At 44.9% G+C, this 19,042-nt stretch overlaps 2 protein-coding genes across 2 annotated transcripts; both read right to left on the bottom strand.

Annotated features, from left to right (window-relative positions):
* Nucleotides 1–5,629: 5,629 nt before the first annotated feature.
* On the bottom strand, nucleotides 5,630–6,568 carry LOC308276421 (olfactory receptor 7G2-like; the record flags this gene model as incomplete). Its single annotated transcript, XM_080715159.1, has 1 exon — nucleotides 5,630–6,568. One exon carries the CDS (start codon nucleotides 6,566–6,568, stop codon nucleotides 5,630–5,632), a length of 939 nt encoding a protein of 312 aa, XP_080571285.1.
* Nucleotides 6,569–9,079: 2,511 nt separating this feature from the next.
* LOC308276759 (olfactory receptor 7G2-like) lies at nucleotides 9,080–16,179 on the bottom strand (the record flags this gene model as incomplete). The annotated part of the gene is made up of 3 exons (XM_080715591.1): nucleotides 9,080–9,142; nucleotides 10,544–10,627; nucleotides 15,274–16,179. The coding sequence occupies 3 exons, from the start codon at nucleotides 16,177–16,179 to the stop codon at nucleotides 9,080–9,082; spliced, it is 1,053 nt and encodes a 350-aa protein (XP_080571717.1).
* Between the last annotated feature and the right edge of the window lie 2,863 nt (nucleotides 16,180–19,042).

Genomic DNA, 19,042 nt, shown 5'->3' with positions numbered 1-19,042 from the left:
CTCCACCCTTATCTTTGGAATCTTGGCCTTTGCACCTAGTAATAGCGATGCCTGGAGTTATAGTGACACCACCTGGTTAAAAATAGCTATGTCAAAACAAAGGACAGATAAAATAGATGTGTAAAGGGGAAAGAAAGAAAATATGGTGAGAATAAGAAAGTATTTTTGTATGAAGAAGAGCTTATCCTAAGATTGTCCCGAATGGGAAAGAGAGAATTAGGGTAATCAGAAAAGAAAAGGAAGTTGCAGAGGGTTAGTGATAGGAATATGGATTATTAAAAGAGGAATGGGCTTCTAATAAGCCTATCGTTTGAGGAAAAATGCTCAGCTGCTAGAGAAATATGTCTGACAACTAAATCTAAAGACTTCGTGTTATTTCTTGGTGTTTACCTGCTAAACTGTGTCATGAGTTTGTTTAAGTTTTCAGACTGCAGATTGTATTGCAGACAAAACCCAGCAGACATTCATCGAAATTCTCTAAATCATCATAAAGGAACACGGATTTTCCCTACGATAACTATATGAAAGCTGGAATCTCGGACTTCGTCCCCCCATTATAGATAAAGAAGGACATTGGACTAAGCCCTAGGAATGAAAGTTCCGAAAGGGTTAAAGAAAACTCTTAAAAACAAACCGGACTCTTCAAGTGATTTTGGGTGTGACTTTTGTTCCTCTGGAATTAGCCAAATAAAAGCCTCTGCAGCTGCAAGGCCAAAGGGGGCTGGGTTGAAGCACAAGGCCCACCTGGGATAATGGGACTGATCTCAATCACAAAGACCTGTGATATCCCAGGCCTTTACTTTTGTCTTGTCCAGGGTTGGTGATTTGCATGTGTATCTCTCTTTTCTACTTTGGGTGATTTGCACTTTTTTACTAGAAATTCACTGGGAGAGGGGAATATATAAAAAATCTTGTGTCCAAAATAAAGTGTTCGATTGCACAAGAAGCATCGATCCATGTCAGGTTCTTCTCAAGAAGCGCCGTCACTAGGGACTTAAAGAAATTTAGTCCCTAAAAGGGAAAGAATCACTGCAGATAAGAATCTGCAGTATTTCACTCTATCCTTCCCCATCTTTACTGAGATTGACCGCGAGTGAATTCGCGCCCCATTTGGACTGAGCAAAGAAGCAAGAAGCCTGTGGCACCCCCTGCCCTATTTTTTATTTTGAAACAGGGTCTCACTAATTTGCAAAGGGCCTCACTAAATAGCTGAGGCTGTCTATGAACCATGATACTCCAGTCTCAGCCTCCTGAATGCTGGGATTACAAGTGTGTGCCACCACGCCCGGCTGATAGCTCCTGTTTTAATCATTTGCACTCATTTGTCAGATCAAGGAAGGAAACAATTCAAATAATACAATGACAATTGGTGAAGGTATCAGTAACAATTTTACTAATGTGTGGAGAGGGTGGATGGGGAGTGGGGTGGGATTTGGAGAGAAGAACATCAAGAGCTGTTTGCATTACATTGAACCTTACAATGGAGTATAATTACAGTGTACCAATAAAATACTTTTTTAAAAAAACACCATATTTGCTAGGCATGGTGGCAAACACCTGCCAAGGATTGCAGGTTCATGGGTAGCCTCAGAAATTTAACAAGACCCTCAGTAACTTACTGAGACCCTATTTCAAAAGAAAAAAAAATAGCTGGGATGTGGCTCAAGTAGAATGCCCTGGTGCTATCACTATATACACACATGCATACACACACACATGCACGCACACACACACACACACACATACACACATGTAGTGGCAACAGAAAACTATTCTTGGTTGTTCATTTGAAATTAACTGTAAAAACAGTGAAAACTAAGACATACACTTTTAATCTATGATTTAAACGTGTGTGTGTGCATGCATGCATGAGATGCATGAGTGCACACACACATGTGTGCAAACCAACACTAAAGTTTGGAACCTTGGTGGAAAAATTCTAAAAAGGAATCAAGATCTGTTAAATGAATGGTTCATTGTGATTACAGAGAATACACTAGAATCTTCTCCTTATATAATACACAGGTTCTGATTTCACCAAGCCATAAATGGAATTACCCTATAGGCTTGCGTTTTTCTTGATCTCCTCTCTATATTGTCATATGTTTGTAGTACATATATGTTTAGATCTGTAGATATGCATCCACACGTGTGTGTGTATTCTTCAACCCTGATGTCAATCTAACCTATAACTGCAGAGATACTGTCTTGGTGAGCCATGTAAGAGTTAATTCTCAACAGACCAAAAGGCAGACCCTCCATTTTCTGTGTCTGGTGTCGTGTCTGGGTGTGACCCCTGACCTTTCGTAGTCGCCTGGAGGAAAAGCAGCCATAGAGGGCCGCATAAAGAAAGCCTTCTCAGTGCCAGCACATTATCTGCCTCTGGAGTCAATGGAATGACAGATCTTCCAGCGTGAGTCTGCTGATGTTTCTTTTTCTTATTAGGACTGAAGACGTCTTCATGGGTGAGTGTCAGAAATAGCCAGCTTGCTGACCTGAGTGAGTTCAGAGAATAAGCAGGGTGGGGATGTTCAGGTCAGTGCAGAAGGGCAGCCGTGGCATCACCAGACTGTGCATCTGGGTGGGCACGATGCAGAAGCACCATAGGACCAGACACACAGAGCCTGGGCTACATCATCATCTCCTACCTAGGTGCGTGGCAGATGGCCACATAGTGGTCATAAGCCACTGGGGCCAGGAGACAGATTTCTAATTCCAGCAAACGCCATGACAAACCAAGCCTAGGAGAGGCAGTCTGCAGAGGAGATGCTCTGGTCCTGCATCTGGGTGTTCATCAGAGTCTTGGGGATCGCTGACAATACCCAAAGATAAAAATTTACTCCGCTATAGCAGTAATTCAATTTTGAGTGTGTAACAATCCTTATTTATTTATATTTATTTATACTGGGAATAAAACCCCGGGCATTCTACCTCTGAGCTACTAATTTTATTTTCCAATTCTATTATATCCCAATTTTACTTTTCATTTTGAAATAGGGTCTAAGTTGAGGGTCTTGCTAAGTTGCTGAGGCTAGCATAGAACCTGCGGTCCTCCTGTCTCAGCCTCCAAATCCTAGGATGACAAGCATGAGCCATCAGCCCAGCTAAAATCTTTTATTTTCTTCACAATACAGGGAGGACATTCAAACAGCTTGATTCACAATTGCAGAAAAACAGATACAAATATTTCCAGAACCCAAGAAGTGTTCTTATTTTTAATGTTACAATGCATCACTTAAAATATGGAGCTTGAGAATGAATGATTAATTTTGGAAAGCAAGACTAGAGTAACAGTAATACAGGGAATTCAGGCATTAAATTTGAATTTTAACACAGTTCGAAAGGATCACATTTATGTAATAAATTATAGAGGGATACCTTAGGGGTGATAAAATGCATTAGTAGCCTGTGAAAAATGACAGTTTTTAGAGCAAAAAATCAAATACTGAAAATACTGGTAATCAAATACTGGCTCCTCAATGCAATTTCTATCTCCATGGTTACCACACCTTTTTCTCCACTTTTATTTTCCACTCTGGCCCTCTTATAAAGAAACATGATTAGCTGGGCACGGTGGAGCACGCTTGTAATCCCCGCGCTTGGGAGGTGGAGACAGGAGGATGGCGCTGGTTTGAAGCCAGCCTCGCTGGCTTAAGGAGACCCTGTTTCCAAGTAAAATATAAAATAGGTCTGGGAGTGTAACCCGGAGATAGAAGAGTTTCCAGGAACCTCAGTACCACCAAAGGAAAAAAAAGAAACATGATTACCCTTAAGTCCTGCCCAGATTTTTGAGGGAGAACACCTGCTCAGAAAGTCGTCTTTTTTTGCAAACAAGAGGCAGCCAACCAATTGCTCTATCCTTTAATCTCAGGTTGGTGGGGCAGGATCTAGACGGATTGTGAAATCCACTGTTCAATTCACAGTGGAGAGTTAGCCTGCTTGATCTGTGAGAAAGTTGTTTGTGAACAGACCCTGGGAAGACTCCTCAGTTTTCTGTCTCCAGCCTCATGTCCTGGCAGGACCCCTGAATTGACAGCTTTCACCTGGTGACCTGGGTGGAAGCCAGACCTAGGAGCAGACCACCACAGAGCATGATGGAGGCTGGGATCGAGTGCATCCCCAGCCTCAGCATGCCTGGTTAGGAAAAGAGCTCTCCTTACTGTCAGAGCTTCGTAATGCTACACTTTCTTTTTCTTATTTGGACTGAAGGCCTCTTCATGGATGAGTCTCAACTATCTCGCCACCATCCCTAAAGAATCCTATCAGCATATCATACCAGTTCTAGAGAATATGACGGTGACCATGATGAAGGCAATTTTTTTTTTTTTGGTGGTACTGGGGTTCCTGGAAGCCCTTCTACCTCCGGGCTACACTCCCAGACCTATTTTTTTTTTACATTTTTATTTGGAAACAGGGTCTCCTAAGCCAGCGCACGTGGCTGGCTTCGAACCTGCGCGATCCTCCTGTCTCTGCCTCCCAAGCACGGGGATGACAAGCGTGCGCCACCACGCCCGGCTGATGGAGGCATTTTTAACCTCTGAAGGTACCAGCTGAATAGGTCTCAGAACTGTGTGTGATGGCTACTCTTTGACCTCATGCTGGGACTAAAGCTGGGGGTTGATGAACATTAGCCCAGCCATGGGATCAGGTGGAGGCTGTTTTCTGGGTATGACTGCAGCTCTGCTTCAATATTTACCGGGCCCCATTCATCAGCTCTAACTTGTCTCCTCCCTCCCTCCCTTTCTCCTCCTCCTCCTTTACTCCTCTTCCACCTTCTCTACTCCTCTTCTTTTTCTTCCTCCTCCTCTTCTTCTTCCTCTCCTCCTTCCTGTTCTCTGCCTCCTTCCTTCCCTTCTCCATCCCTCCATCCCCCTTCTCTGTCTCTCTCTTTCTCTCTCTCCCCTTCTCTTCTTCCTCTTTCTTTCATACTGGAGACTAAACCCAGAGGCATTCTACCTCCAAGCTATACTCCCAGTCCTATTTATTTATTTATTTATTTATTTATTTATTTATTTATTTATTTGTGGTATTTGTGGTGGTACTGGGGTTCTTGGAAGCCCTTCTACCTCCGGGCTATACTTGCAGACCTATTTTTTATACTTTTTTATTTTTTGGTAACAGGGTCTCTTAAGCCAGTGTGGCTGGCTTTGAAACTGCGCGATCCTCCTGTCTCCGCCTCTCAAACGCGAGGATTACAAGCGTGCGCCACCACGCCCAGCTGGTATTTTATTTGTTAATGTGAAGCAAGGTCTCACTAGGTTCCTGAGGTTGGCTTCAAACCTGTAACCATCACGTCTCAGCCTCCCAAGTACTGAAATGACAAGTGTGTGCCACCATGCCCATCTCAACTTGTCTGGTAGTGCAAAATTTGCAAAAACTAGAACAGGCTCCATGCACAGCATCTGGAAAGTTGGGTGAAAAAATTGTCTTGAGAGAACAGAATTCAGGTCTTAGATATAACTGAACTAGATAAAAAGTACAGTCAGGGTTAAGGCCACGTTAAAATACACCTGGTCATTATATTTTCTCACATTTCTAGAAGAATGTAGTGACAAAAGGTCTTCTGGCACACTCGGAATTCTTTCATTTGGCCTTACCCTAGAATCCCAAGTTCAAAGTAAATGATGTGTCATAGAAGAGAGGCGATCTTCCCAAGGAGTCTCCTCAGGGCGCTTCTCATGTCTCTGTTCCTCAGGCTGTAGATGAAGGGGTTCAGCATTTGAGGGACCACAGAGTACATCACTGAGGCCACTGCAGTCTTTCTGGGTGAGTCGGTAAGTATAGAGCTGACGTACACCCCGAAACCTGTCCCGTAGAACAAGAAGACAACAGACAGGTGGGACCCGCAGGTGGAAAAGGCTTTCTGCTTTCCCTCTGATGACGACATTCTCAAGACAGAGGACAGAATGCGAACATAAGAGAAGATGATGCCAGAAAGAGGCACACCTACAAATGTGCAACACGAGACATAGATGAGGACGTTATCAAGGAAGGTGTCGGAGCAGGCGAGCTTGAGGATTCGGGGAAGCTCACAGAAGAAGTTGGGGATCTCCAGGCGTGTGCAGAAGGAGAGCCGCAGCACCATGAGGCTGTGCAGCAGGGTGTCGCCGGTGCTGATGAGCAAGGACAGCACAACCAGCAGGATGCACAGGTGGGGACTCATGATGACCGCGTACCTCAGCGGGTGACAGATGGCCACATAGCGGTCATAGGCCATCACCGCAAGGAGACAGTTTTCCATGCCCCCAAACACCAAGACGAAGCTGACCTGGTAGAGGCAGCCTGCGTAGGAGATGCTCTGGTCCCGCGTCTGGATGTTCACCAGCATCTTGGGGATGGTGGATGTGCTCAAACAGACGTCATTCAAGGACAGGTTGCAGAGGAAGAAGTACATGGGGGTGTGCAGGTGGGAGTCGGAGCTGACGGCCAGGACGATGAGCAGGTTCCCCAGGACGGTGACCAGGTACATGGACAGGAACAGGCTGAAGAGGAGCGGCTGCAGCGCTGGGTCGTCTGTCAGTCCCAGGAGACAAAACTGTAAGGCTGCTGTCTGGTTTCTGGCTTCCATGATGTAGATGACTCTGATGGGAGACCTGGCCTGATATTAGTAAAGGAGATAGAGGGGTAAGAGCAGCGTCAGCTGGGACAAGGGAAGAAAGGAGTTTCTCAGTCCCTGTTCCAGAACCTTCTGAGGGTGAGGACAACAGCCAGTGCTTCTAGAAGCCCTCCACGTGGTTTCCAGGCATGCTGAAGCTTGAGACTCAGTTCTCTGGACCCAAACCTTTATCATCACTCTGTGAAGTCCAGTCTAGGCTCAGATGTTTCTCTCTGCTATGTTCTCCTTCCATCCATATTTGCTCAGCTCTTCTTCACCCAACTCTGAGTGGAAATTGGTGGACAATCACACCACATGCTGTGTGCGTGTGTGTTTGTATCATAATTCCTTGAAGTTTCCTCTCCAAGGAAGAAATGCAAGTGGCCAAAAATATATACGAAAATGTTCAGTATCGTTGGCCATCAGTGAACTGCACATCAAAAGTACACTGAGATCCCACTGGACCCCTGCGAGAGTGGTGATTGTTAAGAATCCACATTCACAAACGTTATCAAAGTCAGTCGCTAAGCCCATCAGGAGAAGGCGGGAGAGGAATGGAATGGGGCGGGAACTGGGGAATGGGGTGGGAACTGGCGGGAAGAAGCTTGCTACGTGCCAAGGCTGTCTTCAAACAAGTGATCTGTGCATGTATGCCTCTACCATCCCGCACCTCATAATGAGGTTCATAACAATGTACCAATAAATTAAAAAAAGAATCCAAACAATAATAAATGCTAGTGAGCGTGTGGGGAAATAGAAACCCTATGCACTGTTGGTGGAGTTGCAAACTAGTCCAGCTGTGGTGGAGATTCCTCAGAAAACTGGGAATGGATCCGCCATATGACCTTGCTATACCACTCCTAGGTATCTATCCAAAGGAACTGCAGTCAGAATGTAATAGCGATATGGATGTACCCATGTTTATAGCCACACGGTTCATAATAGCCCGATTAGGTGTCTGTGGATAGATGAATGAATAAAAATGTGGCAATTCCATTACAGTGGAATGGGTGTAATATGCCACATGGACCACACTGGTATATCTTCTTTACTTGGCCACAAAGATGAACCAAATTATGTGACTTGCAGGAAAATGGATAGAACGAGAGTATATGATGCTAAGCGAGACTGGCCAATCTCAGAAAGTCAAGGGTGCTGTGTTTTCTCTCCTATGTGGAAGCCAGAAAAAAAAGGGAAACAAAGGGACTTTCAATAAGTGAGGAAAGAGGCCAGTAGAGTAATGGAAGGGACCCTGGGGAGAGGAGACCGACGACGAAGGAGACAGGTCAAGCAGTCCTGTGAGCATATCGTGAAGCTGTTTGTACCAGTTTCACTCTTACGAATGGAGTCTGGAGTCTGGAGGCAGGACGTCAGGTGCTGTGTGCACGCTGAGAAGCTTGCTACGTGCCAAGGCTGTCTTCAAACCTGCAATCCTCCGGTCTCAGCCTCTGAAGTACTAGGATTACAGACATGGGCCGCCGTGCCTGGCTCAGAGCTGACATCCTAAATGATCACTCCTACCGCATAATTTACCTAGAATGTTTGTCTTTTTTAGGCACTAGATACCAGTGCAATTATGCATTTATATCCATGGAAATTAGCTGTATAAATTGGATAGCATCCATCTTTTTCTTTTCTTTTTGTCTTGGGGATTGAACTCAGGGGCATTCTATCTCTGAGCTACACCTCCAAACCTTTTTCTTTCTTTCTTTTTTTCTTTTTTGAAGCAGGTCTCACTATATGGCTGAAGATGGCCTCAAACTTGTGACCTTCCTGTCTCAGCCTCCCAAATCCTGGGGTTATTATAAACATGCACTTACCACCCCTGGCTTATCCAGGTAAATTTGAGCAAAGACAAGAAGATGTCGTCTTTATCCTTGAAGCTCAGAAGGCTCCCCTGCAGATATGTTAGCAATCCATTAGCAATTAATTTTAAGGGAAATTGAACAGTTCTATCCAAGAAGTCCTCTGCCCTATCCTAAGAGAGTTCTTTAATTAAGGTAACAGGTAGCATATCATTAAAAAAGCATCCGGACTCGGAAAGTCAAAGGTCTTGTGTTCTCACATGTGGAAGGCATGAAGAATAAAGAAAGCCAGGCGTGGCACATGTCTATAATCCCAGTACTTGGGATCCTGAGATAGGAGGATCGCAGGTTCGAGGCCAGCCTCAGCGAATTAGGGAGAATCTCAGCTACCTAGTAGAAACCCTGTTTCAAAACAACAAAAAAATTGGTTATTTGGTCTTTGCGTGGGTACTTAATTTATTGGTATGTCGTAATCATACCTCATTACGAGGTACCCAATCATAGAGGCACACACGCACACATCACACATTTAGCCCTTCCCCACTTCCCACCGCATCACCTCCCTTTCCCTTCTCAAGTCTGGCTTAGTGACTGACTTTGATATGCTTCTGAATGTACCTCATGCACATTAGGGTGCTTCCCGCGCCCCCTCTCATCTCCTTCAGTCACGTTGCCTGTTTTACTCATCTGAGGTTTCTTTGTCTAGAGTCCCTCCTATGTCCGATTTTCTCCGTAGCTTATGCTGAGTGAGATTAACCAGTCACAAAAAGCGAAAAGTCAATGTTCTCCCTAATACACAAAAATTCTTTCTAAAGGGCGCAGGGTGTAGCTTGGAGTTAGAACACCTCGGGGTTCAATTCCAGTACGGCACATATAAAAAAGGAAAAAATGGATTTTGTAAACTAAGAATGAAAGACAAGGATAGAGGAAAGGGAGGGTAGAGAAACAGGAGTCCCTGGGCGCTGAAGCTGACCCAATGACCTCACGTGAAGGTACGCATGTACGTGAATGTGTCCCACTGTTGCGTATAATTTTAATACACCAAAAATTAATACAAATTTATAAACTAAAGCAGCTAAATGAGAAAAGCGATGAAGTGCACAGGCATCTCCTAAGGAGCTGCTGATAATAAAAATGTCTTTCTGATTTCCAGAAAACAGAGGCAAGATAGCATAGATGTGTCACGACACATAGGAGAGCCTTAAGACATGCAGGTGTGCGGCCAGAATGGCTGGAGAGCGACGGGCTCTTCCGCAAGATCCCAGAGTGTCTGTGACGAAATGACCACTAGGAAAGACGCCCTGGACGCCTGAGGCTCCAGAACATTCTTTGTGAATGGAGAAAAGTCATCAACAGTGTGACACTCGGGGTGTTTTATTAGCACAATGGGAACTACTTGATGGTTGTGTCAAAGAATTTCACTGTGGAAATAATCTGCATGTGTATATGCGTGTGTGTGTGTGTGTGTGTTGCTAGGGATTGAGCCCAGAGGTGTTCTACCTCTGAGCTAAACCCCTAGCCTCCTTTTAGTTTTTATTGTGAAACGGGGTCTTGCTAAGTTGCCGGAGCTGGCCTCTAACCTGTGATCTTCTTGTCTCAGCCTCCCACGTACTGGGATTAACAGGGATGCTCCACCATACTCAGATCAGATTATACATCTTAAAGATATATAATTCTATCATCCATGCCTCGATGAAGTCAGAGAAAAAGGCTGTGGGAGCACCTCAATTGGGAAGTGAGTTGAACAGAAGCAACTGGCACAATCACACCATGGGGATTCTGGTACTGATGTTTCCTCCTGAGCATCTTTATTTTTTATTTTTTTTCTGTCTTGAAAATTTGCATATGGCGTCTCTCAGTCCCCAGAAGGAAACAATATGTCGGGGGGATTGGGGAAGGAAGAAAGCAAGAGAAAAACCTTCTTGTGATAAGTGAAAAGATCAGGGAAATGTTTGTGCATTAAAATCGGTTATTGAAATTCTGATCATGCAGAAAAGCAAGTGGTGGCCGTGGTAGGGTATTCAGCAGGCACCTGTGCCCGAGGGAACGGAGAGCAACTGAGATGAGCTAAGTAATAAGTGCACTAACGCAGGGATGGCACCGAACCTCACCCCAGTGCACGGACTAAGAGACCCCAGCTTACCTGCTCCGCCTCGAGAGGAATGACATTCACCGTCTCTTCTGGGTGTTGGCGAGGGAAGATGTGGGCGCAGGACAGGCCGATGGACTGAGCCAACAAGTCCTGGTGGAGGGGGATCTGCCTCTAGCAGGAGGCTCCTCGGGGCTTCTTCACGGGGCAGGGCTGGGGGAGAGGAGGCCACAAGCGTACTCTTTGCCCGTCCCTGGGGGCTCAATGTCCAGTGCACCTTGTTAGACAAGCACCTCGACTGCCATTCTGGTCCCAAGAGTGTGTTTCATTAAAGACCAAGAACAGGAAAGAGAGAGGAAGCCAGGACGGCTGCTCCAGGTGTACGTCACACAATTCCTTCCATCCTTTCTCCTCACCTCTGTTTTTTGTACCTTACACACAGGACACATAGAACTTTTCTAAGATATTCCCAACTTTCAGACCCAAAATGTCTGAGCCAGGCATGGTGGCTTACACATATTATCCCAACACTTGGGAGGCTGAGACAGGAAGGTCACGGGTTGGAGGCCAGCCTCAGGTATTGAGTGAGAACTTGGGCAAGAACCTGCTTCAAAATAAAAAAGTGCAAAGGAGTGGGGTGTAGCTTGGAGGGAGAATGCCATGGGGTTCAACCTGCAGTACCACTATCAAAAGAAGTGTTTGTATTTCATAATATCAGGCGTCCTGATTCACTTTAGCTATGAAATAGGTACATACTATGTCATTACAAATATAAGCTGTAAGGTGTTATTTAAAAAACCATTCAGAGGAATCTCTCAAGTGCCATCATGTTTCCAAAAATTCTAATCTCATCCTTTCATCACTGCTGACTATAAATAATATGGGCAGGGATATGATTCCTTATCAGAATTTTATTTTAAAAATGTTTTCTAATTCTCGCCAGGCGTGGTGGCGCAACCTTGTAATCCCCACGCTTGGGAGGCTGAGACAGGAGGATCGCGCAGGTTCGAAGCCAGCCTCAGCTACTTAGTGAGGCTCTCGGCAACTCAGTGAGACCCTGTTTCCAAATAAAATATAAAATGGGTCTGGGAGTATAGCCCGGAGGTAGAAAGCCTCTGGGTTCCACCCACAGTACCACACACATAAAAAAGTTTTCTAATTCTCTAGCAATTCAGTCAAGGTCTATTTTTCTTTGTATTAGGGGACAGACCATGAGTTGGAATCATGGTTCTTTAAAATAAGATGTGAATTCAATTGCAAATTAATAGAAGGCGATTGTAGGCAGATGTATCCAGACACTCAACAGATTTTATTATGACATTATATATTTTATTTGATTACAAAATATCTCAACTATATTTGAATAAATATGTATATATGTATATATTTTACTTATTTTTAAATTTTTTATTGGTGCATTGTAGTCATACATCTTAAAGGAGTACAGGATGGTGGAGGCACACACGCACACATCACTCCTTTAGCCCTTCCCCGATTCCCACCCATTCCCTCCTCTCTCCCTCCTTCTCATGTCTGGCTTAGTGATTGACTTTGATATGTTTGTGAATGGACATCATGTACATTAGGAAATTTCTCTCTTTCCCCATCCCGTCCTTTTTACTTATTTTTTGGTATTGGTGATTGAAGGCTGGTGTGTTCTCTGAGCGACACCCTCAGCTTTCTTTCTTTCTTTCTTTCTTTCTTTCTTTCTTTCTTTCTTTCTTTCTTTCTTTCTTTCTTTCTTTCTTTCTTTCTTTCTTTATACTGGAGATTGAATCCAGGGGCACTCTGCCTTTGAGCTACACCCCAGCCATTTAAAATCTCCTTTTGTTTAACTTTTTTTTGTCTTGTTTTGTTTTGAATTAGAATCTTGCAAGTTGCTGAGGGCCTCACTAAGTTGTGAGGCTGACCTCAACCCTGCCATCCTCTTGTCCCAGGCCTCCCAAGCACTGGGATGACAGGTGTGTGCCACCACACCTGGAAAATGTAGTTTTTTTTTTTTTTGTGTTACTGGGGTTCCTGGAAGCCCTTCTACCTCCGGGCTACACTCCCAGACCCATTTTTACATTTTCCCAGACCCTGGAAACAGGGTCTCCTAAGCCAGCGCGCGTGGCTGGCTTCGAACCTGCGCGATCTTCCTGTCTCTGCCTCCCAAGCGCGGGGATTACAAGCGTGTGCCACCACGCCTGGCTAAAATGTAGTTTTTTTTTTTTAAGAGTCACTTTTTTTTTTTTTTTTTTTTTTTTTTGCGGGTCTGGGGTGGAACCCAGGGGCATTTGACCTCCGAGCTACACCCCCTGCCCTATTTTTTATTATTTTATTTTATTTTTTTTTGGTGGTACTGGGGTTCCTGGAAGCCCTTCTATCTCCGGACTACACTCCCAGACCTATTTTTACATTTTTATTTGGGAACAGGGTCTCCTAAGCCAGCGCACGCGGCTGGCTTTGAACCTGCGCGATCCTCCTGTCTCTGCCTCCCAAGCGCGGGGATTACAAGCGTGCGCCACCACGCCCGGCTCTTATTTTATTTTTGAAACCGGGGCTCACTGAGTTGCAGAGGGCCTCACTAAGTAACTGAGGCTGTCCGCGAACCGCGATCCTCCAGGTTTCAGCCTCCCGAATGCTGGGATTACAAGCGTGCGCCACCACGCCTGGCTAAGAGTCACATTTTAAAGAAAGTTTTCAAAGAAACAGATGAATCCTGGCACAAAGCTCATCCAGTTGGGAGGCTGAGGCAGGAGGAGGATCTACCTCCAAGCAATATCTCCCAACCCAATTTTACTTTTTGTGTTTTTGAAACAGCGTCTTGATAGGTTGATGAGTGTCTTACTATTCGCTGAGGCTGTCCTCAAACCTGCGATCCTCCCGTCTCAGCCTCTCACATACTGAGATTACAGCACGCACCACCATGCCTGCCGTTTCCTCATTTATTTGGAGTCTCTTTTGTTTTCTTTTTCTCTGTAGCTTCCACATATGAGAGGTAAGGTGACCCTTCACTGAGACTATCTGATCTCACTTAGCTTAATATTCTCTTTTAATATAATGGATGCAGGGCTGGGATGTAGCTCAGTGGCAAAGTGCTTGCCTGGCAAGTGCACCACCCTGGGTTCGATCCCCAGTCCAAGAAGACAAAAAAAAAAGACCCCCTTTAATATAATGCATGCAGCTGGTGAAATAGTGTATGTCTACAGCTTATGTTTTGTGAGAAATGTGATGTTCCATTTTGTGTTGTTCTGTGCTTTGAAATTTAAAATACAGCCGGGCGTGGTGGCGCACGCAGGTTAGAAGCCAGCCGCGCTGGCTTAAGAGACCCTGTTTCCAAATAAAAATATAAAATAGGTCAGGGAGTATAGCCCTATGGTAGAAGGGCTTCCAGGAACCCCAGTACCACCCCCAAAATTTAACATACACAAAAAATTATAAAATGCTGTCATATTCATTTCTGCTACATTCAAGATTAGAAGCAAGTTGCGTGTCTTAGAGTAGTACAGTTCAAAAGAGCTCAAATTATGAAACCAACCCAGGTGTCCATCGACAGACAAAGGGACAGAGAAAAGGTCGTGTATACACACGAAGGAATTTTACTCTGCCACGAACACCAAAATTAGGTTATTTTCAGAACAATGGATGGAGCCAGAGAGTATTATGCTGGGTGAGATCAGCCCATCACATAAAGAAAAGGTCTGTATGTTTTCTCTCGTGTGTAGAAGCTTGAGAGGAATTGGGAAACAAAAGCTATGTGATAGTGGATGGGAGGGGAGAAGGGGGACACTCCCAAATGTACATGATGTACCTTCCCAAACACGCCAGAGTCAGTCACTAAGCCAAACATGAGCAGGAGGGAATGGGGAAGGGCTGAACGAGCACTGTATGCCTCTACCATCTTGTACTCCATCAAGATGTATGACAAAATGCACCAATTTATATATAAAAAAAAAAGACTTTAAGCCGGGCGTGGTGGCTCACGCTTGTAATCCCCGCGCTTGGGAGGCGGAGACAGGAGGATCGCGCAGGTTCGAAGCCAGCCTCAGCTACTTAGTGAGGCTCTCAGCAACCTAGTGAGACCCTGTTTCCAAATAAAGTATAAAATAGGTCTGGGAGTATAGCCCGGAGGTAGAAAAGCCCCTGGGTTCCACCCCCAGTACTACACAAAAAAAGACTTTAGGTAAAGAGAGAGAGGCCAGTAGAAGAGTGGAAATAGTGGAAAGGGATTTGAGGAGGGAGATGGGGAGGAAAAAAGGAGACATGATGAAGGAAACATTTTGAATAATGCTATTTACATATATGATGTTATCAATACCAATCTCAATACTATGTAAGGACTGGGATCCAGAGGGAAACAGCAGGTGCTGTGTCCATGTATGTTTTGATCACCCTAAGTATCATTATAATGTATAATTTAACTGCTCCAATAAAAGTATATTTTGAAAAGAAATGTACCTATATATGATAATATCTAGTCTTTTTTTTTTTTTTGGTGGTACTGGGATTCTTGGGGAAGCCCTTCTACCTCCAGGCTACAGTCCCAGACCTATTTTATATTTTTTATTTGTAAACAGGGACTCTTAAGCCAGCATGGCTGGCTTCGAACCTGCGCGATCCTCTTGTCTCAGCCTCCCAAGCACGAGCCACCATGCCCAGCTATATCTAGTCATTTTGAAGAAACTTGGTAACAGAGGAGCTGGGCATGCTGGCTCCTCAGTGCACCAGTTACTTTATCTCCTTCTGGAAATGAAAGCCCTGAGCCAAGGACAGTCACAGTGAGGTGTCTCTGTGGCAAGAGCCTTCAAGGCCCTCTTCATGTCCCTGTTCTTCAGACTGTAGATGAAAGGGTTCAGCATTTGCGGGACCACAATGTACATCATGGAAGCCACGACATTCTTAACAGAGGAGCCAATCACCGAGGAACTCAAGTATACCCCAAAACCTGTCCCATAGAATAAGGTCACAACTGACAGGTGAGACCCGCAGGTAGAAAAGGCTTTAGACCTTCCCCCTGCAGAGGGCATCCTCAAAATAGAGGACACAATTTTAGTATAAGAGAAAATAATCCCTGAGAGGGGAACACCATAAAACATGTTACCCACTGAGTACACCAGGATGCTATTGACGAGGGTGTCAGAGCAGGCGAGCCTGAGCACCTGTGCAAACTCACAGAAGAAGTGGGGGATCTCCAGGTGCGTGCAGAAGGACAGCCGCAGCAACATCAGCGTGTGCAGCAGGGCATGCGCAATGCTAAGGAGCAGTGACAGCAGGACCAGAAGGACGCAGAGGCCGGGGTTCATGATGGCCGTGTACCTCAGCGGGTGACAGATGGCCACATAGCGGTCATAGGCCATCACTGCAAGGAGACAGTTTTCCAAACCACAAAAAGTCAAGACAAAGCACAGCTGGGAGAGGCAGCCTGCGTAGGAGATGCTCTGGTCCTGCGTCTGGATGTTCACCAGGATCTTGGGGAGCGTGCAGGTGCTCAAACAGATGTCACTCAAGGACAGGTTGCAGAGGAAGAAGTACATGGGGGTGTGGAGGTGGGAGTCGGAGCTGACGGCCAGGACGATGAGCAGGTTCCCCAGGACGGTGACCAGGTACATGGACAGGAACAGGCTGAAGAGGAGCGGCTGCAGTGCTGGGTCGTCTGTCAGTCCCAGGAGAAGGAATTTGGAAACAGCTGTTTGGTTTCTGGGTTCCATGTTGTTGGTGAACGGTGAATCTTATGGAGTAAAAGATGGGGTAAAATCAAACAGGGTTTCTGGATGAAGAGCGACCGTGTCACCTGGGGAGCAGTGTCACTTTTGACACGCAGTTGACAAGATCCGGGGAAGAGGGCCAGCTGTCTTGCTTTCACATATAATGTAGATGAAGTTGATGTTTCTATTTTTCAAAACAGAGCCTTAAAAGGAAAGAAAAAATTCTGTTTTTCTTCTTGAAACTGTGACTATTTGTGTATTATCTCTGCTCACCTTTTCCCTTCATTTCTCTTCTGAATCTTTTCTTTTTAACATTTTAAAAAAAATTGTGCACTGTAGTCTTACATCTTAATGGAGTACAAGATGGTAGAGGCACACAAGCACACATCACTCAGTTAGCCCTTACCCAGTTCCCACCCCATTCCCTCCCCGTCATCCTTCTCATGTTTGGCTTAGTGATTGAATTTGATATGTTTATGAATGTACAACATGAACATTAGGGTATTTACCACTTCCCCCTTCCATCCCCCTTAGTTGGGTCACCTTATTTGCTCATTTATGGTTTCTTCTTTATCTAGCGCTCCTCCTATGACCCATTTTCTCCCCAGCTTCTGCATATTAGGGAGAGCATTACATTTCTTATTTTTTTGTGACTGACTAATCTCACTTAGCATAATGTTCTCCAGTTCCATCCATTTCCCTGAAAATGATGTAATTGTCATTCATGGCTGAGTAAAATTTCACTGTGCACTATCCCATAGTTTTGTAATCCATTCACCTGCTGATGGACATCCTTCACTGAACATCAGTGTTTTTTTTCTCAAGCTGGGTTAAATGCTGAGACTGTAACAAAGCACAGGGTGTTACATTTCCTACAGAAGTCTTCCTTCCCTTTAAAGACAGAGACATGAGAATGGTCTTGTTCCATCGACCTTCTGAGGCCATGGTCCCTAACTCATAAAGCCTCAGAGTCATGCGAGTACCTAGAAAAGTCAGATAAGCTAGTTCACGTTGCAGCCACACAGACCCACAGAGTCATGTACAGAGTACCCAGAATCCGGCAGGGACTACATCCCAGACCCGCTTGCCTGACTTCTTTTTTATTTTTTATTTTATTTTTTTGTGTTGTACTGGGGATTGAACTCAGAGCTATTCTATCTCTGAGCTACATCCCAAGTCCTATTTTTTTTAAATTTTGAAACAGGGTCTTGTTGGGTTGATGAGAGTCTCACTTCTAGCTGAAACTGTCCTCAAACCTGTGCTCCTCCCACCTCAGCCTCCCAAGTACTGGGATAACAGGCATGCACCACCACTTCCAGTTTAGCTTGTCTGACTTATTATTATTATTATTATTATTATTATTATTATTAATGGTACTGGGGGTGGAACTCAGAGGCTTTCTACCTCCAGGCCATACTCCCAGACCTATTTTATATTTTATTTGGAAACAGGGTCTCACTAAGTTGCTAAGAGCCTCACTAAGTAGCTGAGGCTGGCTTCGAACCTGCGCGATCCTCCCGTCTCAGCCTCCCAAGTGCGGGGATTACAAGCGTGCGCCACCACGCCCGGCTAGCTTGTCTGACTTCTAAGTCCTCTCTCTAGACGAGTCTGTCTCAGTGCCCCGAATAGTACAGGATTAACAACATTTCTAAGTATTCATCTAGGTCTTATAATTTTCCTTTATCATTTTGGTAGTTTCTTGTTGAAAAACCTCCGTTTCCCTTGTTTTTACTATGTGTCCATGAAGTTAATTTAAGTCGGTAAAAGGCATCCATCAAGTCATACATGAACAGAGTCAACAGGTGAATGGGAAACAAAGATGTGGTCTACACACCCGGCAGCGTCTTACTCAGCCATAAAAAGGACAAAATGATGTTGCTTGAAGGAAAATAGGTGGAACTAGAGAGTATTAGGCTAAGTGAGATGGGCTGGTCTCATTTCAACCCTTGGAAAACCAAGGGTTGAAGGTTTTCTATCATATGTGGGAGCTAGATAGAAAATGTCAAACAAAAGGAGCTTGGAATAATTGAGGAAAGAGACGAGTAGAATAGTGGAAGGGGCTTGGGGGCAGGAGACAGGGAGAAGAAGGAAGAGGACTGAGGGGAAAATAGCTCAAAGGTTAAAATTGTATAGCAAAGAGATGGGCAGCCATGTTTTGTTGGTATCATGAATTGAACCATCTGTGCTATGCCCATTAAAATATTTAGTAGTTTTTAGAAAATAAAACACATGCCTACATCTTATACCCCAGAGTTCTCAAAGCTGACCTCCAGGAATTGTACGCAAGCCTTCTATACAGTGATGTGTCCGGAGTCAGCAATGCCTGCTGGGTGCTGGCGCACATTCCCATAATCCCAAATGATTTGGGAGGCTGAGACAAGAGGCTCTCAGGATCGAGGTTAGCCTCAGCAACTTAATGAGACCCTACTTCTGGCTCCGCTGCTGTGAAGCAGGAACAAAGAAGACATATGCCCGGCATCACAGAGATGGATGCCAGCATGGTCAAGGTTGGAATATTGGGAGTGCTGGGAATGTAGTGTGAAGGTATCATGTGCCTGGGTTAACTCCCCAAAATAAAATAAGACAAAATAAAGAGTAAGAGATTTTGCATTGTCTGTCTGGCTTCACTGAAAATACGGTAGCATCTCACCTGGATGTTGAGAACAGAAACTCAGCTGTCCTCAGGATGGGAAGACATGTCTGCCTGGTCAGACTCAGCGGGGTTCAGAGGTCTGTGGGGGAAGGCACGGCGGTGGCCTCTTGCTTGTCAGGGCTTTTGAGTGAGGTTGTTGATCATTGAGTTGTGTGGTCTCTGTCTCCCTCAGGGCTCAATATCCAAAGCTCCCCATTATGTCAGAAACACTTG

Source organism: Muscardinus avellanarius (genome assembly GCF_963383645.1).
Source record: "Muscardinus avellanarius genome assembly, chromosome: 18".
NCBI classification, from domain to species: Eukaryota; Metazoa; Chordata; class Mammalia; order Rodentia; family Gliridae; genus Muscardinus; species Muscardinus avellanarius.
This window is presented reverse-complemented; position numbering and strand designations above follow the sequence as displayed.